Genomic DNA, 27,331 nt, shown 5'->3' with positions numbered 1-27,331 from the left:
CAAGGAGGCGCCGCTGTCGCCATGCAAAAGCCAGAGCGTGGTCATCCAGTGCTGCAATCAGCCACTCGAGTTGTGCCAGCTTCTCATCTGCTACGGCCAAGTGAGGTGAAAAGCAGAGGGAAAAACACACCAGTGGTGACTGCCTAAGCAGCAGTGCCTGCCTGAGTGAGCACAGGCTGCAGTCACAGCAGGACTGCCATTGATTTCTGCCCAGCAGTGAGATCCCCCGAGACACGTGTCTTGCAGGCTGCCCAAACCCTGTGTGGAAATGCAGCAGCACCTGGCAGAGCAGCCTCCTGTGATTCACATCTACCTCTCAGGCAGGGGGTCCCACCCTGTCACCCAACCCGGGTCTGCCTGCTGCAGCTGGAGGAAGAATGAGGAAAGCAAGAAATAGCAGCCTTCAAAACATGCATCACGGAGGTGGCAATGGTTACAAAACCCCAGGATGGAGGTAAACTGGAAGAGAAGCTGGTTGCTCCTGTTCTTCATACAGCACAGCTTTCGTTCTCTTCCAGATCACAACTCCAGCACAGCTTTATGCAGTTGTTCTCCAATGTCTGCCACTCTGCAAGCTGGTCAATACACTTTGACTTGTCTACCCCCAGCACTCTGTTTGTTTAGAGGAGTTGAAATCAGCAGTCTATTAGTAATTAAAAGGTAACATATTCCAGTTAGTCTACTGTAAGCCAGTCAGGCTTACATATTCAGAGTATTTCCATTGCTCATTTGCTCCAAACTGCAGAGAGAAATATTTTCTTCTCTTCCAATCACTTCAGTGTGGCCAGCAGACTTAGCAGGGACCTTGTTTTCTTCTGCCAACGTCCCCAAGAAGAGCTCCTCTCCTCAGAGGCTCCATGGGGCATCCCACATGAGCTGACAGTTCTCCCTCTCCCTGCAGTGCTGACCACCCCAGCTCTCAGCAGAGCTGCCACTGCTTGAGGAGATCCCAGACAGTGCCCAGTCAAAAAAGGAACATCTTCTGGATCAGCATGGAGCTTCAGCTTGCCACTGGCTCAAAAAGATGAGCCAGGAGTTCCCTGCTGCTGCAGGCAGAGCAGGCACAGCATGGAGCCCACCAAATCTGCACAGCTCCAGCAAGTGCCTCTGCAACCCCACAGTGTCACTGTGCCAGCACTCCAGGACGTATAATTACTGAGAAAACAGGTCAATCTTCGGGATTAAAGCCTCTCACAGCATGTTCAGTGATTACACAGGAGGGCAGTGTGAGACCCAGGCTGCCTCCCCTGCAGAGCTGTTGCGTCTCAGCCCCACGTAAGCCCTCACCTTCAGACCCTGCACAGCTCTCCTGCCCCAGTAAATGTGTTACCAGACCCAGCTCAGAGAAATCTTGAGCCAGAGAAGGTCCTAGAAAGCCAACTTAATTTCACCAAGATCAGCTGACTCCATCACGTTTACTCTCCAGTTGGCCTGGGCAAGGAAGTTTCATGAAGTCATGCAGAAGCCAGGTGTGTTTCAACTCTGTCAGCATGGTCATGGCACTCAGGTTAACAAACAAAAGCCCTTCTTCTCTTGGGACTTGGTACAAAAAGCATAAAAGTGGACTGATTTTCTGTAAAACCTCCCTACAAAAATACAGCACTCCCTCACCCCCTCCTTCTGTGGCCAGACAGACTTAAGTCCATGCCATGCAGAGCCTCAGAAGTTTGGGAACATCTGGTCTCTTCTGATAGCACATCTCTCTCTTCTGGCTGCTGCTTCTGAACCACCCTGTGGTTAGATTTATGGGTTTGAACATCATCAGCTAAAGAGTTTCTTACCCCAGCAGGCTGGCAAACGAGACCTTCACTTGGAATGTGAGTGTCACTAAATCTACTGCATTTTTTAAAATACATCAGTTTCTGAAGCCATAAACCTCCCCTGCTTTTTCTTAGCACCCCGAATTAAATTTCAAAAACATTAAGCTCAACAAAAAAATACCAGATTCAGCAGCAAAACAATACTCAATAGTTTCTCTACTATATTTTTATGAGGTACTTCAGCTCTGCCAGTTAAAGAGACCTAGGAATTTCTTAGGACTTAGAACATGCTCAACAGCTGGTGATTGAGCAGCAGAGGTGGGACAACCTTTCCATCACATCTTCTGGAACTGCTGTGCACTTCTGAGCATCTTAAATTTTAACAAGAGTAGAAGTGACACGTTTTAAAATCTCAGTGCTTAATCTCAAGACTTTTACAAGTGGCAGAGTAAAGGGAAGGGCTGACACTTGGGACTTGTAGCAGGCCAAATGCTGCTGACCTCATGAGGAAGACACTATTGAAACTAGATGAAAATCTTCCTTTAGTTCTTTACAAAAGGACATCCCTACCTGCTTACATAAAAGATTTCTAACTCTAGACAAAACAGCCTCTGAAAGGAGGTCAAAAGTAAAGTAGAGGAAAGGAGGAAAAAAGCAAGATTTTCATCAGAATACAATATGAATTTGAAGTCTGGTCTCACACACATCTTGTCAAAGCTTAAGATTAATATTTCAGAGTACCAATAAAAGCCACACAATCCCCATTCTCCTGCCAAAATTCCTATCTCAACCTTTCAATAGAGCTCCCTGATTGTCTTAGCCTTGGCATTCTGAAAATCAGTGGCCTTCTGCACATCACTTTTGGAACCAGCCCAAGAGAAGCAAAGTAACTCACAATCCATGCAAAATGTTGAACTCCCTACCTGCCCTCTCCTAAACTGATGTGGTTTCACTGTGCTTGAGTAGAGGAGCCCTTTGGCAGAGCAGTCTACCAGCTGCAATGATCCCTGGTACTGCTTTTCTTAGGTCATAGATGACACTGTGGTTCCAGGCTAGCAGCTCAGTGCCTCCCTGCAGAGGCAGTGAGGACCATTCCTGACTCATGCTTTCCATCAGAGATGCCCACTATTTCTCCTTTTTGGGCCAACAGATGCCCAGCATTCTGCACTCCTGATCTGGTGTGGGCAGAGGTAATGTTTACCCAGGGCAGGCAAAGAGGCTTCGATGTCCATGGGCTGCTGATGGAGATCACCATCACTGCACTGACCAAAACCCAGCTCCAGTACTGGCAGAACACATCATGGGACTGGCAGCCTCTCTCCTCTGATGGACACTGGACACCCTATACCTCTCTCTCCTGCCACAGCCACCCCTCAGACTTTGCCCCTAGACAAAACAGCACATGCAGGCGTTTTGCACCAACCTACGAGGAGCTGTGGGCAGGCTGCTGGGTGCCTCCATTTTGCTGGCAAGCAAAGGCAGGAGCGCTGAGAACAGCCTCAGTGACTTGCAGGTGACCTTCTGGGAGACGGCCAGGCACATGGGGGACCGTGGCCCCAGGGCCCCCCACGCCTCAAGTACTCACCCAGAGCAGTGATGGACACCAGGGTGCTCGTGTGCCGCTCCCCAACCATCTGCCACTCCCCATCCTGTGTCCGTGTCCACTCGGCCACCCGGCACTCATAGTGGCCCTCGTCTGCCTTGACGCTGTTGAAGATCTCCAGGGTGAAGGAGCCGGGCCGCACCTGCTCCACCTGGATGCCCCCGTAGCTGCTGCGCTCGGCGTAGGCAGGCCCGGGGTGCAGGGTGCCCTCCCGGTCCAGACGCACGATTTCGCTGCGCCGGTTCAGCTTGTCCAGCAGCTGCCAGCTGACCGACAGGCGGCTCTGCGGCCCCAAGCCCGAGCGCACGTTGCAGCCAAAGCGCAGGCTCTCTCCCTCCAAGACAGTGCTGGCGTTGTTGATTATCTCCAAGGAGATGCTGGTCTCTAAGGAGAGAAACGCAGACACACAGGGGAGATGATACACACTCGCCACTGCTCGGGCTGCAAGAAGGACGCTGCTGGCCAGAGACGCTTTCCACCAGGTGCAGGAAACTGCCCACGCATTTGGGTCCAGGCACGTCTTAACCTCATGCGTGACCACATCCAAAAACAGCTGGTGGGCAGCGAGCTGCTCCTGGTGACTTGCACACTCAAGGCAGGTGTAGGCCAAAGCTGGGAGCAATCTCTGCCTACGGCTCAGGAGACATTGCCGTGTCTTCTGCTCACAGGTCCGGGATGGGATCTCAGCAAAACTCGAGGGAATTTCTGTTGCTACAATATGCACTGCGTGCAACTGGTTCTGCCAAAAAAAAAAAAGGCTTCCAGCGCCCTGTGGCTTTTTCAATTCACGTCATCCTGGTCACCATCTTGCCACATCCATTCCTAGCAACACCTTTGAGGAGAAGCTCTCCCAGACTCCCACTGCTAGTGACACTATAGGTAGCTATCACTGTTTGGTAATGTTCAAAAAAAATCTGGTATCTTGAGCTTCCCAGAAGTGTAAGGCTTTGTGGCTGGTTTTTCAGAGATACTGAGTGCTGGTTACTCCTGCTGCCTTCCATCAGAGCTATGGACGCTTAGCACCCTTAAAAAAAATCATCACATTTGTTCCTACAGCTGGTGATTTATAACAGGCAAGAATCAAATCTGTCTGAAAGGCGGCTGGGTCTAGAAACAATACATTTTAGACATTTGTCCAATGCAAGATTTCTAGTTAGAGTAATTTTCAAAGCCAAACAAATGAGACCAAATTTCGGTAGGAGAGAAAAGAAATAGAATTTCTTTTGGAGAAATGAGGAGGGAAAAAAAAAGCTAGAGGAAAGGGCTGCATTTCCCTACAAATCTAGGAGATAGGAGGCCAATACAGCACAAAATTCTCTTGCAGCTACCCTCTGCTTGGTCCAAGCCCACTGCCATGGTAGCCTGGGCAACCCATGCATGGCTCACCATGCCATGACTACCAGAGTTTCAGAGAGCAAATCAAGGAATGAATCAGTGGAACATCTCCTCTCAACCTGTTGTTTCTGTATTTACCATGTTTATCTGACAAATATATAAGACATTCAAGGCAAGTCTCCAGTTGTTTTCACCAGAGCTGGCTGGCACACAGTGACCAGGATGGACCTCCATGCTGAAAGAGCACTGGGGCTCAAGGAGCACACCTGGTTCCTTCCAGTACAGCTGTCTTGCAAGACAGCTGAACCACCATCACATAAGAGCCTGCAGGAACCTAGCAGCTCCTAGGATAAACCAAGGCCAAGCTGGTCTCCCCACTATGCCTGCTGAGTACTTCACAGAGCACCCAGCCCCCTGCAGAGCAAGGCCAGGAGAGAGATGTGAGGAGCAAGTCAGAGGTTGTAACACGTACCTTCAGCTCAAGAATGGAACTGCCAGCTTGGTGTCATTACCAAGGTGGGGTCATGACTCTCCACCTATGATTTTGACACACATCCCTCCTTTTCATCCCTTTCCCAACAACAAAAACACACCTTGCCAGTTGGGATTCCAAGCCTGCACAGCACGTGAACTCTTACCCTCCCTCTCCTGCACTGCTGTGGTCTGGGCATGTCGCTTTCCCAGCCACCTGCCCAGCACAGCAACGCCCCCAGGAGGGGGTGGGCACACCCCTACTTACTGAGTGGCATGACAGTGATGGGGATGTTCTTTGGCCGCTTGCTCTCCTTGTCGATGAAGTCTCCCGTCACGGTCTTCTCGCGCTCGGTCACCCGGCAGTTGTACTTGCCGCTGTCCTCCAGGCGCAGGCGGTAGATCTTCAGCACAAAAACGTTGTCGCTTTCTTTGGCCACCTTGAGCTGGCCCAGGGCCTCGCGCTGGGCAAACTCGTTGTTGAGCACCGGCACGGCGTTGGGTCCCAGGCTGGCGATGAGGGAGCTGTTGAAGGCCCAGGAGATGGAGAAGTAGCGGTCGGGGACGTTCTGCGCCTCCAGGATGCAGCGGAACTCCGCCGGCTCGCCCACGATGTACATCCGCTTCTCTGTCTCCAGCCGCACGCTGAACTCCTTGTCTGGGGAGAGACACAGCGACTCGTGTCAGGATGGCAAAGCCCACCAGGACAGCCAGCACACCTCACCTGAGGTGCTCACTACTCCCTGCATAGCCAACATCCCTCCATCAGAGGGTAAAAAGGTTAGGGACTTGGACAGATGGGCTGTGCTGCCAGAGAAGCACCTTCCTGCCCATCAAGCAAAGAGCAAGCAAAGGCTTCCTCAGTCACATCCCTTTCCTCCAGGTAGCAGCTCTGGTGTGACACCAGCATCCAGTACCACTGTGGAAAATGATCTGGAGCCTAGTCCTGCTCATACCCTGCTCAGCTAGAGTCAAGAGGCAGAACCCTTGGGGATATCAGAGAGGAACAAAGAGCTCAGCTGGGTCTTTAGATCCTTAGCAGGAACCTGTGCTGGGGGCTAGGAGAATTTTGACTTGGAAATGGGCCTTGTACAATACAAAAGCGCTTGCTGAAATTTGTAGTTTCATTCCCTGCTGTATCACTTTTATCTCCTAACTTCGCAAAATCCTCACTGTCTGTGCTAGCACCGAGTGCTTAAGACGTATGTTTTAGGTTCTGTGCCAGCCCAGATCCCTGACCATGTCAGGAGACAGAGCCCGACACCCAGTCCCCCTTGCTGCCCACAGCTGACACCTCCCTTGGCTGCAGACAGTGCCTGGGCCCTCCTTTGTCCTGTTTCACCCTGCCAGCAGCCCCCCAAGTGGGGCACAGGCAAACCCCAGCCACCTAACAAGGTAGAGCCCCATTTCCCATCTCCTCCCACTGCCCAGCCAAGGGAGAAAAGGCAGAGGAGACACTGACCAGTGGCTTGCACGTTGACGACGGCGCCCTGCGAGCGCTTGCGGGTCATGGCATACCAAGAATCGTCCGGGTCCTGGATCCACTCCGCTGCCTCGCAGTAGAACTCGCCCTGGTCTGAGGGGTGGAGGTTGTAGATGGTGAGTTTGGAGGTGGTCTCCCCCACTTTGTCCAGGCGCACGTCCCCCGTGGCGTGTCGCTGGGCGTAGGCGCTGCCGGCCCGCAGGACGAAGTCGCGGCTGAGCGAGATGATCTCGACGGGCACCTCGCTGCCCCGCTGCCGGTACCATGCGATGGAGACGTGGCTGTGCTGGGTTGTGCTCTTGGACACCTCGCACTTCAGCTCCAGGGAGTCGTGCTCCACCTTGTTGAGCGTCTGCGGGATCGCTGTGACCCGCAGCGAGTCCGGGATCACTGCAGCAGAGAGGACACAGCAGCCCAGAGTTAGCAACGCCAGCTGCTCAGCGTAAAGGCCAAACACCTTAAAAGAGAGCTGGGGGAGAAGTTTAATTTTACAGTTGCAATTAAACATTAAGTATTAGGCAAGGCTATGTTAACTCACATTTAGCCTCTAAGAAGAGAATCGTCCCCAAAGCCCTTGGCTGGGAAAGACCATGACCTGCAGCACAAACTAAGCGTGATGCTTAAATTGCTGCTCAGTGGGTCCCAGCAAGTGAACAAGGTTTTCCATCAAACTGCAGAGCAGCAGTTTAATGCATCCCTTCCCCATCAAGGCATTTTGTCATGAGGAGCCTCTCCTCCATCACGTGCCCCACAGCATGTTCCCCCCTCTTGCCCACATCCTCCATCCCTGTCACGGTCTTCACCCCTCTTCAGTCACACGAGGCCAAGCAAAATGCATTCAGTTCTTTTAATCTTCCCTCATAAAGTCAGAAGATCCAACTCCCTTCCCCTTTGCTTATATAACTTCATCTTTTAATGACCCCCTCAGGCCAAAGGAAGGGGTTTCTGCATTCACAGGAACTGGCTGCTCTAAGAGCAGCAATACAATTGCATCCTGACCAGTGCTCACTCCCAGGACCCAGCCAGGTCAAGGCACTTGGCAGTAAAACTGCTGGCTACTTTTCCAGTTGATAAACCAGAGGAAAGGAAGCATAGCTGCTAAAATCAGGATAAAAATCAAAAACTGCAGCCCCCCAACCTTGCCTGGATTTAGCAAGAGGTTCTACCACCAGAAGGTAAGACTTTTTAAAAAAAGAAACCTTTCTAGACTGCTGTCTCATCAAACACCATGTGGAAAAAAGAATGTAAACCTTCTCCCCAGCTCTGCAGACAAGGCAGTGTTAGCAAGCCTGTTAATGCCCACGGTTTTTCCACATACCAGTGGAATATAATTAACATATCTCAGTTTGGTTTCATTGATAGCACTGGATGGTTTGACAAAATTAGCTGAGCTGCCAGAAGCTGCATCTGTTTCATTCAGGCACTGCTACAGAGAGCAATGAGCTGCAGTGAAGACAACCATTTGGATTATTTACGGCAGAAAAGTCAAAATCAGAAGAGGGCAAAGAAAAAAAGGAACAAGTTGGGAGTAAATGAGAGAGAAATCTTCCCACATCCAGTCTGGATGGATGCATTTTCTTTTACTACACGCTCATCACCCAGGTTACTGCCTGACAGAAAAAGTACCTTGTAAGCCTGCTTACACTGCAGGTCATTGTCTCTGTGACCACCACATCTTCTACTCCCTCCCTTCCCCTCATCTCTTTTACTGGAACCTCCATCCCCTGCTTGCTGGCAGTAGTTTCTGGCCAGGATCCTTCTTACTTCACCCTTCCCATTCCCCCTGACTTCCAAACAGTGGTGACAGCAACAACTAACCTTGCCAGCTCATGCTGCCTGCACAACAAGCTTTAAACTTCTCATTTCAAACCTTACTGAGTAATTTTCACAGATGCATGGCTCCTTTCTCTGCGCCCTCAGGCCATGGGCTCTTACAACTTCCCTTATGTTATTTAAATAAATTAAGCCTCATCATCATCTCGCTGGAGTGACTTTCCCGCAGAGATGCTTTGAATGCAGGGCCTCTGTGCCACAGCTTATGGGTGACAACAGGTACCTGTGAACGAAATGTGCCTGTCCTCTCTCCCTCAGTCTGAGAGCCCTGCGTACCCCACCAGCTCCCTGTGTGCCCCCCAGCCCTGCTCTGCAGCACAGCTGCTCTCTGGGTAAGCACAGGGAGCTGCTGACCCCAGGAGCCTGTCTGGCTTTGCAGGACAAGCCAGGTCATGGTCCAAGAGGGGACAGGCACTTGGCTTGCCAGACGTGGAGCTGCCCACTTCCCTGGGAGTAATGCTGGGAAGCCTGTCTGAAGGCTGAGTGCCAGGCAAGTACTGGCCACACCATTCCCTGAGCCTAGCACAGACATCTTTTTGCCAGCTAGAACCATGACTTTGTATTTCTAGGTCATAACCCAGCTGGAGGGTTAGCATCCCTTATCCCACAAAGGCAGGTTTTTGCAAAGTGCACTCCTGGAGAAAAATCAGGAGGTGTCAGCGTGTGGTTAACACTGTAATTTAACTGTGGTAACACCTGACACACTGTGCTGCATTCCTCCTGCTACTTCACTTAAAAAAGCCAACCAAGATCCTCCTGGTTAGAGGAACTGGTAAGACCTTTTGGGTTGCACACAGACTTCAGGCTGCTGTCTTACGTCAGCACGGCAGGGACATACATTCAGTCAGTGCCACCTTCCTAAGCAGGAGGGCTTGAGACCTGCTTGATAAATGAAAGCCCAGTTTTTCAAGGATCAGATGATCAGGGAGGAACAAGCCAGAGCCCTGAGGTGGCTGGGACAATGGGGAGGCTCTGTGCTTCACGCCATCACTCATGCTTGGCCAGCGATGCACAAACAGCTGTTTTATTTACACTGCAAGATGTGCCTCGGGTACTGTCTTTAGCAAGGGGGGAAGTTGGTAGGAGAAGAGAAAATGCTATTCCCAAGGCACAGACCCCACTGGGCTGCACCAGTGATGGGTGACTGAGAGGGAACCTCACCAATGTATGCAAGTGTCTGAAGGGCAGGCATCAAGAGGGTGCAGTCAGGTGGTGCTGAGCAGTAGGAGGAGAGAAACATGAGGAAAAACTTATTTTCTGTGAGGATGACAAGAGCACTGAAACAGGCTGCCCAGAGAGGCTGTGGAGGCTTCTTCTCTGGAGATATTCAAAAGCCTTCTGGACACAATCCTGAGTAATTTTGCTTTGGAGGGTTCAGTTCAAGCAGGGAGACTGGACTAGACAACCTTCAGTGGTCCCTTCCAATCTCACCCATTCTGTGACTGTGTAACAAGAGAGCTACAGGCATGGCTTAGCCCATCAGGCTGCAGCAGATTAGGGCTGGAAGTCAGAGAGAAAAAAAGAAGCAGGGAATCAGCAAAGGTGCTCATCAGGGCAGGACAGAGCATGCAGGATGTGCATTCTCAGAAGAGAAGTTCCTCCCAAGCCAGTCACCCTGCTTAGGCTTCACAGACATCAGTTTGCATATTGGGACACGAGTGAGTCTTTGCACAGTGCTCACCTGGGAGCTGGCTTTGCTGCCAGCCGCCCACACTCATCCTCCAGCCACCTGCCACAGAAAGCACCAGGGCTTCTGGGGACACTCTGCAAGCTGAGCTCCACTTGAAAGCAAGGACAAGTTTAGATGAGAGTCATCTCTGTGTATGAAAGGGAGCAGAGCCACACCTGAATCAGAGCCAAGAGGGATGCTGCAGGACACATCCTTTTGCTTTTTCTTTCTCACCCAGCTCCCGCCTGTTCCTCCTCTCTTCTCTTCTCTTCTCAATGTGCCAGGCAGGCAGCCTGCTCTGCACTTCCCTCAGCATCCAGCCTTGTTTCCTCTTTGTCCTCAGTCACAAGTCCATCCCTGCAGCTGTCACGACCCTCTGCAAGTGTCAGCAGAACTCCCTTCTCTCCAGCATCAAGGTTAGGTTTGGCAGCAAGCAGCTGGAGAAGGAGAGCAGTGACTGAAAAGCAATTCCTGGGAGCAAATCTACTGTGCTATCATCTCTGAGCCAGTCAAAGCTGACAGCCTTGAGCTTGTACTTACACTTAAGAGCAAGGAACACAGCCTTTCCTATGAGGCCACAGGTCACTGCAGAGGGCACTGGATGGGCTGCTGAGCACCGGGTGCTCACAACCACCACCAAGTTCTGAAAGCTCCTGAAGTATTAAATATAAATATTTCCACTAGAGGGTGTCAGGGACCCAGCCAGGGAGAGTCAGAGGGCCCAGCTGCCAGGACCAGGAGCTTAGAGCTGCTCCCACTGACCAGGGCAGCCCTCCTCAGGAAGCCTGCACACCCAGCTCCACACAAACCCACCTCAAATGCACACACCTCAATAATACACAACCAACGAGAACCCAGGGAGCTAATTACAACTAATTTCAGCACAAGGAACTGGCTTACAGTCTCCTGGAAAACAGGAAGGGAGCAGAGACTTGAGTTCCCAGGTGTGCACAGCTCAACACACTTTTCTCCAAGCCCCAGGACAGGCTCCAGGCTTCCAGCAGCTCCCAGTGCCATGCTGAACTCTGCCCACGCACACAAGGATGATCCAGGTGTCTTGCTTTTCCCCAGGCTGGCTCTGGTTCATCCTTGGGTCTCCAAAACCCCAAACACCTCCAAGGGGTAGGCTATGAAAGCTTTTATGAGCCAACACAAAGAGATCTACCAACATTTTCTCTACTCACAGGCAAGGCAGCAAAGCTGCCCAAGACTCCTTTTCCTTGCTAAGTGATGCAGGAGGAGCATCAGGCTGGGAGCCAGAGGCTCTCTAGCTCAAGTTGGTGAAACAATGCTGTGAAAATCACTTAGCACCACAGCAGCATTACACTTCAGGCTCTTCAGGAGTGAAACAACTTAAGACAGGCTACTCAATACAGCTGGACCATCTCAGGACCACTGCAGACCAAGCAAAAGCCAGCAACCTTTTCTTCCTTCAGATTTCCTTATAGTTTTTACCCACTGATACACTTTAGAGACAGCCCATGGTGTTACCCTGTGTCCCCAGCTGCCTGCTCCATGCTGCATGGACAGAGCCAAGCTTACCAAGTATCAGGTGTGAACTATTTAAGAAGAACAAATACATGTACACCCTATTCCTAAGAAAGTGTTTCTGGCTAAGACAGACACCCTGGATTTTGCAGGGAATTAGTGCAAAAGTTATGTTTCTGTCTGCCCCACAACATCTTGCTGCTCCACAGGGATCACAGCTCAGCACCAACAAACCTTCCAAAGCCCTACAGTGGTGTGTGCAAGATAGAAACAAGATGCTCAAGGGGAACAGCAATGCCTGGTGAACCCAGAGGTGAGCACTGCGAGACACCTGAATGGCAACAAGGGTGGGAATATGAGAATATGAGGAACACAGAGCGTTGTTATTAGACTCTGGAAAATCTGCTAACCCTTCTGTGGCAACCCACACCAAACCAGAGAAGGAGGGAGGGTCTGCCACCAGAGACACCCTGCTGCTACAGCAGCAGCAGGAAGGGACCTGTTGTTTCCCAGACACTGGAAGCTCTCAGGGATCCATGTTCCTTACATCCCTGCCCCACAGCACTATGGATTCCTGCTCTGTACAGGATCCCAGTACGTGTGCAGGCATGTGGGAGAGGGAGGTGATAAGGCAGGAGCAGTATCTAGATTAGCAGTGTAATCCTCTGGAGCCCTCGTGCCTGGCAATTAGCTGTACATGCTGATCCATACCTGCTGCAGCACACCAGGCACTCCTCCCTGCCAGTCACGAGTGCCTTCATTCAGCAGGGAGGAAACACACCGCAAAAATTTGCGCTGCAAAACTGATGAAGACCCTCAATGTCACCTCTGCAAGTGGGAAAAAATCTGAGCTGATCACTCCACTCTTTAGCTTGTCTTATTTTTAAGCACCAGCTAGAAACTCTCAGGTGGTTGCAGGCAGAGGAAAGCTTCATTTCTATTATTGGTGCTTACGAGTTTCCTCCACTGCCCAAAGTCCTACCAGAATCTGAAAAGGAAAACCTACCACCCTACTGGGGCAAAGAGGTATTTTCATTGTGACTGAGGGTGCAGGGTCTCTGTGCAGAACTTCCCCTCTTTTCTTCCTTGTCCACCAACACATAGCACAGGCTCTGGCTACCACAGAAAAACAAGCATTAACAGTCTGGTTGTTTGGGGATTACTTCCCTTCAGCAAAGCCTCATCTGCACTGAAAAATAAAGGCAGATTAAATGCCAGTAATTGTTTAACTAGACTAAAAAGAAAGTCACAGCACACTACTGCTGTGGTCAAAAGAAGAACAGTCAAAATATACTTTTCATCTTCATGGAAATATTTAAATCTTGTTTTAAATGAGAAGTTTAACAACAAAGTCACTTTCAGCTGCAACACAATCCAGAAATGGATAGTGAGGCACTGATCTCCCTCACTCACATCACTGCAGCATCCTATGGTAAGAGCAGGAAAAAAACAAAATAAAGTAACACATCCCTAGGTTGCATGCCTGCAGCTTTTTCAAAAGGGTAGTTTGCTGCTGAGATGCTGGCAGAGGACAGGAGGGGAGCTGAAGAGTTAAGTGAGACAGCATGGCAGTTGTTTCACAGCAGCAGCAATAAATCCTCCCATTACAACGGTGTCCTTATTGGTACATTAACGACTGCCTGGAATGATTATACCAATAGAAATGCATCTCCCAATGCAACTGGGTGAGTTCAAGCAGCAAGTGAGAAAAGGCAGAATAAAAAACTAAAAACAAACCAGAAGTAACTAATGTAGTCAAAAAGGGAGAACACCTGCCCTCTCCTTTTCCCTTGGGCATTACTCTGGGGCTCCACCAGCACAGTGCTGTTCGGATCACTCCTCTGAGTGGATGCTCCTCCAAAAATGCTAGCCCCCTTCCCCTGACTGCTGTGGGTGCAGTGTGGTAGGTACTGGGAACACACCCACAGCCCCTGCCCTACACTAAACCTGCTTTTGGGAACAGCAGAAGTCAGGCTCCTGCTAACAAGATCCTTCTCCTCTATCCACCCATGTCCCAAAGCATCCCAAGGAGCGTCTGGTTATTAGGACAGCTAATTTAGGTGGAAAAGTTCAAGTGACCTCATTAAAATTAAAAAAAAAGAAAAGGGAAGAAACCAGAAAGGGGTGGTAAAAGGACAAGGCAGCACCCAGCAGTGAGACTCATCATTTGTTCATTAAGCAAAAATTATCTGGAGCGTCAGCAGAGTGAATCCTGATGACAGCAGCCCAAAGGGCAGAGATACTGGGGATGGAGGCAACCAAGAAGTGCCATGAGCTGGGTGTGGGGCAGAGAGCACAGCATTCATCCCTGCTTCCATCCCCCAGCCAGCTCAGGGAGAAAACCTTTATTTCCTCACACATGCAGACTTTTTTTTGTAATCCTGCTCTGAGAGGTAGACGCTCTGCAGGGAGATCAGTCTGCAAGTAAAAAATAGGCTTGAGGAGGTGGCAGAGATGACATCCAAAAGGACACGGATTTTGCTTCTCTGCAACAAGGAAACTTGTGCTTGGTAAAGGGCTGGATGTCCCTTCTTGACTACCCAGCACTTGCAGGCTCTGTGGTCACAGAACACCCAGACATGACCCAGGCACACTATGGCACTGCCCTGCTCTCACAGCTCTCCCAAAACTAATGCTCACACCCTGGCTCTTCTCTGGGTGATGCTGGCCCTGGGACCTGTCCCTGCCCCAGCTGCTGTGCTCAGTGACTCCTGCCCAGGCTGCCAGCCCAGCGCAGCCCCACCAAGCAACCCAAAGACCCCTCCAAACCAGAGCCTGGGGGAGACACCCAGGGAGGGCAGAGTGGGCTGCAGACCACCATGTGCCACACCAACCTCTCACCTGTGGAGGCAATAACCTCCAGCAGCAAGCCAAGCTGAGACACACCACAAATCCCTCCACTGCCTCCCTCCCTCTTCCACAATCTCACCTCTGTGAGGGTTTAGCTCTCCTGCTGATCCCGAGCACCAGCAGCCACCGCAGCTTAAGGCAAGCCTAAGCCACTGCAAACAGGAGGGCAGAGCGCGGCAGCACGCAACTCTTCCACTGAGGGTTAAGCTGATGTGTTTTACTTAACAGCACTTGTGAGCTAAGAGCAGGGATGTGGGAATTTGTGTGGCTTAAAGCAGCACAGGGCAACCTGCTAAGCCACAGCATCCTGGAGCTCACGGGACAGGCGGGGAAAGCCGAAAAGAAGGAAACACGGAGCTGATGCAGCCTGGGCTCCTCTGAAGATGGCCAGGCAACACTGTCTGAACGTTTTACACCTCTGAACCTGAAGTTAAGAAATGACAGAAATAGGAAGCTTAGAAAATCCTCTTTTCTCCGATTTTTCAAAAAGCCTGATTTCATTCCACCTGGTGCACTTCGGCAGGCAGGCAATACAAAGAGCTGAACGGGGAGAGTTGTGTAGTATCATTTCAAAACACATCCCAGGCCACATTCCCCCTGGACTATAATAACGTTTGTGGTGCTTTATAGTCAGGTAAGTTACCCTTCTCAAAAATCAATTTTCAAGGAGGATTCATTCTCCTCTACTTTGGCTATACAAGCAACACTAGGAGATAAGAGTGCAAGAGCTGCTTTCAGAGATTAGTGCCCTCGCTTCAAGAGCTCGGCAGAGATCACACAGGAGGTCAAGGTGTGCACGTGAGAGCTGTTTTTTCTTTCACTTATTCAATAATGAAGGTTTTGAAACCTGCAAGCACCTTTCTCCCATCTGCCTTTGGGTATCTAACCTGTCCCTAGAGGTGCAAAGCCCACGATCACAACTTCCAATATTCCCTTCTGTCCTACTCCTTAGGCTCAGCAGTAATTTATTTTTGCCTCCAGGGCAAGACAACACAGACCAAGGCACACTGGGGAGATGGTTTTTGAAAGCAGAATCTAGAACTAACCCCTCCAAAACCCACTTTTCTGCTGAACACATAAGAATTTCAATCCTCACAAGCAAAGTACTAAAGAAAGCACAGAATTAGGTTTTGCTCTCTATTATTAGAGCTAAAATTCCTGTTCAGCCCAGGTCTGGCTCTTTCCCATGGAAAGACAGAGAGAGAACACTGGCATCCTGATGCACAGACAGGGAAGGAGAGAATCACATCCTTCACACGCAGATTACTGAGAGACATAGAATAGTTGATGGGTAGACAAGAAGAAGTTTTGAAATCTAAGGCAAAAACCAAATCCATACAAACTAAGAGAGTGGAAATCTTTTCATCTATCCATGTTTAAAGAATGGAAATTATTTGTAATATATTACAGAAACATAAATCTTCACCAGACAATAACCATCAAGCGAGCCACAAAGTCAGCATGAGCTGGAGGGATTTCTGGAAGCTGGAAGGAAGGGTGGTGGCTCTTTTGCATATTTCCAAGCTACTTTCTTCCAACAAGGTTTTGGCAGGTCAGAAGTGTTACTCTGAAGCTGGCACTCTCATGATGAATGAAAGGCACAGTCTGGCTCTTGCAGGATGGAGTCCAAGTTCCCCAGCCACAAGGGCCACCTGCTCTTCTCCTTTACTAGAAAACGAGGAAAGCATGATTAAGATGAATAAAGCCAATTCAGCCAAACAGTTGACAATCTTCTGCCATCTGGTCAAGATAACATAGATAAAACAAGGTAACATCCACTTCTGCAAATCTGTTTTTTTTAAGGAGTTTATTTTCTACTCTACTTCTGCAGTTTGGCCTCCTACTCACATGGCTCACCTCTCCTCTCCAAGCTTTGTCTAGTTCAGCTGGTGGTAATCTGAGGGACAGAAGATAAGTGGAAGGGAGGTGAAATGGCTCTGCTTGAAACTTCTGGGCTTTCCAGACAGCAAAAAGTGCAATTGTGCAGCAATGAGCTAGTCTGGAAAAGCTAATGTGGCATGTACAACCAGTTGACTTTCTGCATGTGTGCCTGGTATCTGTGTATTAATACCTTTGAATAAATGAGTCAATTTTTATATGCAGCACAGACACACCACTGATGCTTACAGTCAGAAGGGAAAGCTCAGTCTTCCAAAATAGGAGGTAAGGCCTCCTAGGGCACACTGCTCCAAGTTTTCCAGGACACCCCAAATCCTTTGCAGGAGACTGTGGGCATTTAAAAGTAACTGTTCAGGAAAGAAATCTCTCATTAAAATAAGGAGAAGATGCTTTTGGCTCACCTATCATTAACCCAAAGGCACACAGTGCATCAAAGCAGTGCATTAAGGAACTCACTCAAAACAGTAAAGAAAATAAGTCACAAAATAAACTAGTAAATAGGAAGTTTCTATGATGTCTCCAGTGCAGGATCAATAGCACTGACTCCAGCAGAATTCAGCATTTTATTTATAGGTCCTCCAGCCCTTCTACTGGTAAAGCCTCTGAATGAGAGCCAGGCTCAGCTGACACACTCCTGTCCCCAGATCCACAGACAGCTCCAGTTTTCCCACCCTGTGCTTGTTCCACCATTGCATCTGAGTGCAAAAGGCTCTGCAAGCTGCCAGATTCCCAGCTGCTGCTCCCTACCCTGCAGGTAAATGGCAAAATGGCCAGCAAGAAGCATGTCACTCAGGCTGCTCCCCAGGAATGCCCTGGGCAGCGGTAGGCTCTGGAGTTTAACTGGCTGAGATTCCCAGGGAGAAATGCCTGGGAACAGCAGCAGACACTCTGCTGGTTGCTGTCAGCTCAGCAGATGGAGGAAAGCACAGCATAATGGAAACATCACCAGCTCACATCAGCCTGAAATGACTCTGGAGCAGAAGGAGGGTGAGGGAAGTTCTAAGCAGTTACAGATCTCTCAGTGTCCTGGGCTGCTGTGAAAAGAAAAATGAGAGAGCAAGACAGAAGGTAATCCTTTAAAGACTGCTGAAAGACAAGAGTCTTCAGGAAGGGCTTCTCAGCACTGCAATATTCTTGGACAATGTATTTTTCCATCCTCACCTTGTGCACCAGCCTCTGGCTGGTAAATGTTATTAGGCTGACCTCTTCCTACAGATATTTAGACTTCCAGAAGAGACAGCACCACCTGATAGGGTAGTGTTTGCACCTGTCTCCTACCTAACTTTAGCAAGTGGCCACTGCTTTGAGAGGGTGGGCTGAATTTCCCAAAGTAAGAGGGAAGACAGCAGTTCAAGAGTAAGTTTCACAGATTTCATTAAATAGCTGGAGAAGCAGAAGAGATACCCACCACTACTAACACTTCTCTGTGGAGAACAAATGAAATCTTTGGTCAACCCTCAGACACCAAAGAAATCACCTGGAAAACAACCATGGGGTATAGCAATCAGGGAAAAGCAGTGACTGCACTTTTTTTGGTACTTAGCAATTCAACCATGAAGCAAAACCCACAGGAAACCAAACTTTAGTAGTTCTTCTGGCCACATTTATTCTCCTTTCTTTTGTAAAAATCTTCATCAAAGTTAGCACTGGTATCAGCATTCTATCCTGTCTAAAACAAGGGACCCACTCCAACAAAAAGCCACTGAAGGCAGACTCAAGAGCCTTGTTTAGTGGCATAGCTAGGACACGTCCTCCCTTCTTGCTTGTCACTGTTTTGTTCCCTGTAACAAAGCAGGACAGTTTTAAAGGCTATCATATTTCAGATCACAGCTAAATTCCGATAAACACAGCCTTCAAAAAGGAAGAAAAGAGCTTTAGATTGTTCCTTTTCTTCTGTTACATTAAAATGGTATGAAGGTTTTTTTCTTTTTCTACGTAATTATTCTGGTGGTTTTTTTTTTTTTTTTGGTGTTCTAAAACCTTTGCTTGAGCACATTAGGTATTCAAGTCTCCTGTGCCCTGGCAAAGTCAAGGGTGACTGAAGAACTAGTGGAATCATGACAGCACAGATGGGAGAGTGGGGAAATCAATACATAAGGGACTGGAGCATCAGTCAGACTTACAGCTCCCATTTACAGGTACACTCAGGAAAGAAAGGAATTCCTTGGGAAGGACTCTCTACCTGTGGCCTGTTAGCAGAGATGGCCACACCCGAGGCTCCAAAGAACTCTTTTAGCCTGGTTCTTTGAAATGCCACCTTCCTACAGCAAAACAGACTATACAGCAATATTGTACACTGCTGCCCCAAAATAAGCAGGGAAGTGATTTAAAAAACCCAAACAAACCAAACATCCTTGTTTAAGAAAAATGTTCATTCTTCTAGCCATCACTAGAAAAAAAATTCCACAACATAAAAGAGACAGAAAGCTATTTTCCCATAAAATTCATTGCAAGTTTATTTGAGTACTCCATCATCCTCAGACATTCTGGATCTATTAAGGTCTGGTTTATGCCAGAGAAATCCACACAAAGTGATTTCAGTTAAACTAATGAAGCCTCTTATGCTTGATGTTAAAAAAGATATTTGTAGCAGACTTTAATCCATGCAGTTCACCTTGATAATTTCAGGAATTTAAGGGTATACACAAAGGGGTGGGGGTGTAGTAAGACTGGAAAAGACACACAGGCAAAATGCAAAACTCACTACCTCACACGTTGCAAGTGAAAAGCCAATTCCTTTCATGCCACTGATGCAAATTCAGCCCCCAAGAGTACCCAGAAATAATATGAGAAAAATGTGAAGATAAAATTCCTAGGAGGCTGACAAATGCTCTTCCTTTATCCACAGAGCTGCTGAGGTGCACGCCACCACACCGAACATCAAGAGCTTGGCCTTCCACTGGCTTTGGGTAAGCCTGGCTTGGGAGCTCTTTCCTATGGCTCACAAGATCCTTGCCTGTGGAAACACAGGCTGGGAGTGGGTAAGAGGCAGCCACATCCCTGAGAAATGTGTCATGTTCACCCTGAACACAGCAGTAGAGACAGAGTGGGTGGATGTGCATCCTAACAGGGGCTACCAGCACTGGCTTGCTGAATTTCACCTCCACCACTCTCCTCCTACCTTTCCTTTTTTTTTTTCCCCTGCATTTATTTTAAGCAATTAGGTCCTTGTGATTCAGTGTTTTTTTCCTTTAAGGAAAATAATCATACATCTGTTTTCCACCTCTACAGTTCGTGGTGAGTGCTGTGGTTTTGCCCTAGGTGCAGACCAATTCACTGCTGAGAGAGATTTTGAGACAGGACTTTCCACTGAACTATGGAAGCACTGGTTCCCTCCTGGAAATACAATTTCCACAGAGGGACTGACACATGCATGGCTGGTGGATGGCAGCAGGATTGTCCCTGCTGGGAGCCAGGCACACCTTAAAGAAATGCTCCACTGGGAAGGGAGGAAAAGCAAGGTCAATGAACTCAGTCCCTCCCCATTTTGCAGTGCACAGCTACTCATGGAGATGGGCAGCACTGGGGATCCCAGCCTGGTTTGGGGCAAACAAATTCCTCCACCTGCCTATGGGTCAGACCTGACCTCCCAGAAATGCAAACATCACACCTCCCAACATCACACAGCAGAGTCTGACATCTTCATCCATCACAGCCACGTCCTACCAAGCCAAGAAACCTCCCACAGTGCCAAGGACCTACACAAAATGAGGTGACCACCTCACAAATCCTCACAGTAGCCCAACAGGAGGTTGGCTCCTCCTTAGCAAGCAGGGTGCCCTGATCCTTCTTTCCCAAAATCACCAACCACTTCCACAGACACAGCAAAACAGAGCAGAACAGGGCAGATATCCCCCTGCAGCACAACAGTTTTGGGTGGAAAATGGCAGGATTTTCCCCAGGTGTGATCAAAGTCTCTTTCCTTTGCTGGTGGCTGGAGTACCTTGATGGCTGTGCAACCCCAGGCAAGCACAGAATCACTGCCTCTCCAGCCTCCCTGCATCTGGAACAAAAGCCAGCAGTGCCCTGGGAAAGGCTTTGCTTACTGTCCCTGCAGCAGCTCCTGACACGTCCCAGAAAGGAAAGGCTGGACTGTAATCTGCAGCCTCACAAAAGGAGGACACCATCAGCTTCAGACACTCAACAAACTTCACCTCCCTGGAAAAATAATTGCAAGGTTTGGGCTATGTTTGTTTTTCCAAAGCCCCCAGTAGCTGTCACATTATTAGAGCAGATTACAGAGCATCTCTGCTGACATGCTCAATCGCACACACCTGTGAAAACCTCTCATTTTCCTTTTAAATATTTCCCTCCTTCCTGTCTTCCACTTTTTATTATTTTCATTGTTTCTTTGCAACCTCATTTATCTTCAGAGTCAGCCATTTAGATTTTAATAAAAGGCTTCACTGTCTATCCCCTTTTTTCTTCAAAGGCACCAATTTATTTTGCTGCCTCTTCTCGGTCCCCCCCAGTCTAATTGTTATTATTTTTAACCTTCAGTAGTTTCCTTTGCTTTCTTCTCCATTCTAATCACTCCCTGCTCCTGTTTTCCCCTCTCTGTACTAAATCCCTTTCATCCTTCACCTCCCTCTCCGCCCCTGGCCAAGCATCCAAATACAAGTGGAGCAAGAGTAACCAAACATAAATATGAAAGGGATCATCCAATTTCAGCAAAATGCTTGCCCCTACCTATTCAAATATTTAACTTGCAATGACTAAACCCAAGGAGATCATAAATTTTTTTTTTTTTTTTTACAGACCTCTGCAGGTCTTTAATAAACCTCAGCCTGCACCTCGATGACAGCAGAACTGCAGTTGCTGAGCTGTTTCCTATGCATTACAGCAGATTTGCTCCGAGGTGAGCAAGAGGGACTCGAATTAGAATCAAGGAGATTTCATTCCCCAGTTGCTGGTTTATTGAAATTCAATGCCTCCCTCTCACCTGACGCTTTGTTATGCTAACCCCTACCAGCCAGCAAAGATTTCCAGTCCGTGGGGAAGGCAAGCACCCACATACTCAAAAAACCCAGGGAATTGTGTCCTGCAGGTCACACTCCCATCAAACCTGGAAGAGATGTGTCCTGCAGCGAGACCTGTGCGTGGAGGCATTGACAGGGACTCGTGTAGGGTCCCATTGCCCAAGAGAATGGCCACTCCTCCCAAAGGAAGGCAGACATGGGGTGCCACTAAAGGCACTCCATGGTGATGGACACAGATTATGGCAAGGGTCTTAGAGGAGCAGGATCCCGTGGGGTTCTGAACCCCTTGCACAGAGCACCCATCCTGCACTGCCATTGCATGAAACCTTGCTGTCCTTTAGACACCACACAACCACTTCATCCCTGTGGGCAAGGAAGAGGAAAGGAAGCCATCTCCTCCTGGGAAAACACAGCTCCCACTGCATTTCCACCTTCTAAAAGTGCATGGGCTTGCAGACCAGGCTGAGCAGCTGAGCAGGAGCTCAGGGCTGAGCAGCCAGCTGGGACACCAGCTACACCAGCCCATCTTCCCAGAGCCCTGTGCTGCACAGCGATGTCTGAGAAGAAAGGATTAAACCTCCAGACAGCTCACAAAGCCCTGGGATGAGCACATTTGGGAGCTGCTCCCCCTTTCACTCACTGCTCCACCTGGGGAAAAACACAGAGGCACAAGCAGGGCATGACAAAGATACAGACAAGGAAACCACGCTTGGAGTGTAACAGAGCCCTCCCTGGAGTCATACTGCACTTTACAACATTTCATTAAAAGTAAACCCTCCTGAAGGGAAGGAAATTGCATCTTTCTTTTCCAAAATGGGGGAAAACAGGCACAAGCTGAACCGTATGTGCCCCTGGGTGAGGCAGTAAGACAGCCTATACTATAAATGCCCACCAAGGAGATTTGACACAGCACTGCCACGGCATTGGCAAAAATACTGCATTTACAGATGGAACAGGGCTGCAGAACAAAGTAATCTATCTCTTCATGCCTTCTCCCCATTTCTAGAGGAGACAGAAGGCTGCTTCAAATGGTAAAGAGACTTTACTGGTGTCCAATCTGGGTGCACAAACCTGGCTGAAAGAGAACGCATCTATTTTTGTTTTACCTATACTGTGAGTTAATTCCTGTGTTTTACACCAGCTGTTTACACCCACCCTCAGCCATTTCAGTAATGTGGAAAGCCCTGGGTGAAGCTTTGCTCCCTTCCATGTGCTGCTGCCCTACAGCAGGGCTGGAAGGGGCTCCTGCCTGCCCAGCACACACCCAGGCACCACCAGCAAGGACCTCAGGCTCTGCAGGGAAGAAGGTGCTTATGTTTAGCATCCCACAGGAAAAGCAGGTCTCACCAGTACAACCAGTCCCACAGCAGCCAGCTGTGAGCTCCGCAGAGGGAAAGTTTTGTAAAACACCCCAAATTCCCCAGCATCCCTCTGGCTGTTTTCCCACAAAGCAGACCTCAAACCAATCTCTCGCTAGGAGGAGATAAATAAATAAAATAAAATACACCCGTGTGTGGGCTCATGCAATTTTAATCACACTAATGTCTGCAAAAAGGGGGGTAGAGGGGCGGGGGCAGGGAGGGATTAGGGTGCCACTCGTTCAAAGCGCTCCCGTTCATTCCACATCTGTGATGGCTTTTTGAGCTCCCGGGGACGCACAGAGCGCGCGGAGCTGTCTCCGCTTTAGTCACCGTCTGCTGCTCGTGTCAGCTCAGAGCACCCCGGGGAGCCACTGCTCTGTGCTGTGCCAGCTCATTACACACCAGCAGAGGCACCTGGAGGGGGGAGAGCCAACGGGAGAGGAGACTGAGCATCCTAAAGAACAGTGGGTACCTTACAGCACGGCAGGAGTTAGACCAGACCTGCTTCACATGGGGCTGGGGGAGAGAGCACCCTGAGCTCCACTGGGAATGGTTCTTGCCCCAAAACAGCAAGGACACTGGAAGAGGGGAAGGTGACAGTGTGACAGCCAAGACAAGGCATCAAGGCAAGTGGGTGGCAGAGGAACACTGAAAAGGTAACTGTGGGCATCTCTAGGGTAGAAGGAGAAGGCAGCGAGATGGAGCAATGGCTTGGAAAGTATTGGGTGCCATTGCCTGCAGGAGCAACAGGAGGGTGACAGAAGCTCGTGGCTCGTGGGGATACAGTGATGTTTGCCAGCTGTGTCAATGCCTGATGTGCTCCAGAGCTGAAGGAGAGGAGCTCACGGTGAGAGCAGAAGGGAGCTCCATTTCTCACCTGACCAGGCAGCCCTGCAAGCCCCCATCCCTGCCTGTCAGCGGGCCTGCTGCTAAGCCAGCAACACCAATGCTCACAAAGGAACACAACATGCTTGGTAACCATTTGGGAAGTGGTCCTTTCCCCTCAATACTCGCTCAGGGATACCTGAGAGCCACAGTTGTGGGGAGAGGCAGAGGCGACTGAGCTGCTCAGGGAGGCCCAGGTATTAACTCACCCCCAGCCCCAGGGACCTGGACAGAGCTCCCAGATGGGGATTAAAGCCAGCTAAATGAGAATTTCAAACACACACCCTGCAGCAGCAAATAATCAGGTGCCAAGAAGGAGATTAACCCTGTGGGGCTGAGGGAAACAAAGGCATAAGAGCTGGTCTGTTTAAGAAGCTGCTGCTTCTCCCAGACAAACACAAATCCTACCAGGAGGAATCTGCGGGCAGTGCCTGCGTGAGAAATACTGATTGCTAAGGAAATATAAGCCTCTGGTTTCATGCAGATCCACAACAAGTGGCATGAAGATCCCTGCAATAGCTGCTAGGCAGAGGCAGTGAGTCAGGCAGTCTCCCACCCAGGTTGTACCACAGGATGCATCACTTCAGATCTTATTTTAGCTGATGGGGAGCAGACCACAGAGCCTCCTGCAGCAGTCCCTGCTCTGCCAGCTCCCAGACCTACAGCAGGCACCACACAGCACCCTCAGGGACTGACTGCCATGCCCTGAGAGACAGGCAACAGCTCCTCATCTGGGGTCAAAGAGACACAGGCCACCGATGGAGCAGCAGGGCTATGGGGATGTCCTTCACAGGTCACAAAGCCTGATTATTTTGGGGACACACATATCAGCCAAGCTGGAGAGGTTGCTGTATCTGCAGAGCCAAAAGAGCAGTGCCCTGGTCAGCATTTACTTGTTCAGGGGACCATCCATTCAAAGCTAGGATGGCAGAGAATGAGGAACTGCTCCTCATTTGCAAGCAGATGCTGCCAGTGCTCCTTTTGGGAGGAGGCTCTTCCTGCACTCTGCTGGCAGGATAACAACTGTGAGAGACATTCAGGGGCTAGCCGTGTGTCATGACAGGCTTCAAGAGGCATATCCCTAATGCCCGTGCTGCTGCAACAGGAACGTGGTTCCCAGTCAAGCAGCCTCCAGCAATACCACCTTGGGCTGTGATCTTGTCAGGTTTCATAAGCTTAATCAGCTCTGCTCTGGCTGGCGTACAGGGGATTCACAGACAGGCTGGCTGCCTGTCCTACTGCTCCACACAGCAGCCCTGAATGCTCGACAGCAGCGCTAACTCCTGGCAGTCAACAGGAGGACTCACATTTCAGTCTTGTCAACCTCAACCAGAAGAGAGTAAGGGACAGGATGGGTGGCCCTGTGGGCATCAGCTCAGTGGACCAGTAATAGAGCTGGGACTGTGGTGCCTGGCTCCAACTCATGACACTTAAGCAGTGATGGAAAGCACCTTGCAGTAAGAGATTTGAGGCGGGGAGGGTTCTACAGTGGCTCCTGGGGGCACACGTGTCATTTAAAACATCTCATTAGTGCAAACTGTCCACAGCTATCCAGCTTAACTCAGCTCTACCAGAGCATCCTGTGGCCTGAACACACCACAGGAGACAGCAAGTCCATCTTGCTGTACTGATGATCTGTGACAGGGCTGCCTGCAGAAACTCATCTCACTGCTGCAATGGAGCAGCCCAGCGCCCTGAGCCAGCGCTGCGCTTTTCCCAGCAACAGGCTCTGGCTAAGCCAAAACCACAGCACTGTTGCCCAGCCCAGCACACCTCTGGTGTCCTGGTTCCTTCCCTCCCTTTCTCTCCATCCACATCAAACCCGCACCAAGACCCTCTCTAAGCATATGGGCTCTGAGGATGTCCCCGAGGATGGGCACAGGACACGCTGCTCTGGCCACAGACACCAGGGAGCTGAAATGATCTGAGAGTGCAGGGCACCAGCTCTCACTCCCCACTGCTCACCAGTCCCTGTGACTCACAAAGTCACTTCAAAAGGAGCTCCTCAAAGCACCAGCACTGCCTCTGACATCCCAGTCACAAAGGGAGAGGAATAAAGGGTAGGAGGCAGCAGTGCAAAGGTAATTACTACATCCTGACAGCGCTGATGGAAGACAGCACTGAAACCCCCATTGTCTGCTCCAGAGTCAAAAGCTGGAAGAGCATCTAGGGCACACCAAGGACACATGGAAAGGGTAGGGGAAGAGCCCCCACAAAGCCCAGCAGAAGGAGGCCAGATGGAGAGGGACTCGTGTCTCTGGCAGTTCAGGGGCCACCTCCAACTGCAGGAGGGAGCAGGGACACTCCTTCCACCCCAACCACAGTCCCTCTCTGGGACTCCCCATTTCAGCTCTCCCTGCTTCAGTACCTCCAAGATGCCAATCTGCACACCCCACTGCTCTTAACAGCACAAAAAACTCCCATCCAAGGTCTTCCACCTGCCACTTCCACACTCCCTCCTCCTCTTGCCTTCCCAGTGCTGCTGTTCCTGCTTTTCTTCCTGCTCCCTGTTTTCCCTCCTCTCACCTTTTGCTTGGTTTTTAACCCCTATACCTCCATCTCCTCACCCCACTCACTATCTGCCTCACAAGCCTCCATCTGCTCTCCCTGCCCAGCCCTGGGATGACCACAACCTTCCCTTTCCCCAGTAGGGGCAGGGGTGCCATAATCCCCCACCCCACAGCAGCCAAAGGGTTCCATCCTTGGCTCCCCCTGCACACCAGGACTCTGCCTGGAGGCAGGAACCCTTCATGCAGAGGGATGCTTTTCCCTGCACCACTCCTCTGGATAAGCTCATACACTCACCTGGCTGCTGTACTTGAGAGGGGCTGTTGGATGATGGGCAGTGCTCCTAACTTTTGCAGAAGTGAGAAGCACTCTGTTGGAACCTGGGCACTGAGAATTTTAGACTTTCTGTGCTGACAGGCAGTGACCCCCACAAAAACACAGCTTTTGACCTGAGGCTGTGGAGGCTTCCAAAATCGAGTGATAAAACTGAGACCACGAGTGTGTAGTTTGCATAGCAGTGTGTAATATCACATGGTGGAAAAGGTTTTAGAATATAGTAATATATATATATATACAAAGCAAAATGGAGGTTTTAGCATGGAAGTGTCTTTCTTCTTCATGGATCTAAGTGGTACTTTTATAATTAGATAGAAAATTTCATACTGTGAGTCACAAGTGGTTAGTTATTAAGTTAAAAGCGAAAATAATTTAGGTGTCCATTCTTAATTGGACATATTTGCCCTTAAAAGGCCTCGTAGAGAAAAAAGATATGTCTCCATTTATAGCTTGTTAACTAGAAGTACTGTAGAATTCACTGTAATATAAATAAAAATTAATAAACATCTAAGTCCAAACAAAAAATACCGTCTCTTGAACTTTTAATCCCAACTCTAGCAAAAAACCCCCCAAAAACCACAATACTTTCCCTTCCCCACAGGTAAACACTGCTGGGCCAGCACTCCCCCTTTCCAGCCACAGTGCCAGGTGGGCCACCTGAGGGGCACAGCCATCACCTGCAGCTTTGCAAGGAGTCCTGTCTGTGGCCAGGTGGCATCAGTACACCTGAGAGAGCTCAAAAGGTGACAACAGACTGCCAGAGCACCTGTGGTCATCTGTGGCATGCTGATGCAATTTTTTCAGTGGACAGGGAGACCAACATTAACCCTCTGATAAGGAACCTGCTGCTTTTGGATCTCTTTGTTTCCAT

The 27,331-nt window shown here is 49.6% G+C and overlaps 1 protein-coding gene across 1 annotated transcript in view; it reads right to left on the bottom strand.

The window, feature by feature from the left end:
• The window catches only part of IGSF3 (immunoglobulin superfamily member 3), a 91,995-nt gene that overhangs the window by 25,819 nt on the left and 38,845 nt on the right, over positions 1-27,331 (bottom strand). Inside the window, exons 3-5 of the mRNA XM_033051412.1 lie at positions 6,632-7,042; positions 5,438-5,827; positions 3,346-3,747 (exon numbers count right to left, since the gene is read on the bottom strand). Coding sequence (XP_032907303.1) covers positions 3,346-3,747; positions 5,438-5,827; positions 6,632-7,042 — 1,203 coding nt within the window. The remainder of the gene's footprint in view (positions 1-3,345; positions 3,748-5,437; positions 5,828-6,631; positions 7,043-27,331) is intronic.

Source organism: Catharus ustulatus, chromosome 2 (genome assembly GCF_009819885.2).
Source record: "Catharus ustulatus isolate bCatUst1 chromosome 2, bCatUst1.pri.v2, whole genome shotgun sequence".
NCBI lineage: Eukaryota > Metazoa > Chordata > Aves > Passeriformes > Turdidae > Catharus > Catharus ustulatus.
The sequence above is the reverse complement of the archived record's forward strand: the minus strand, read 5'-3'. Positions and strand labels throughout refer to the sequence as shown.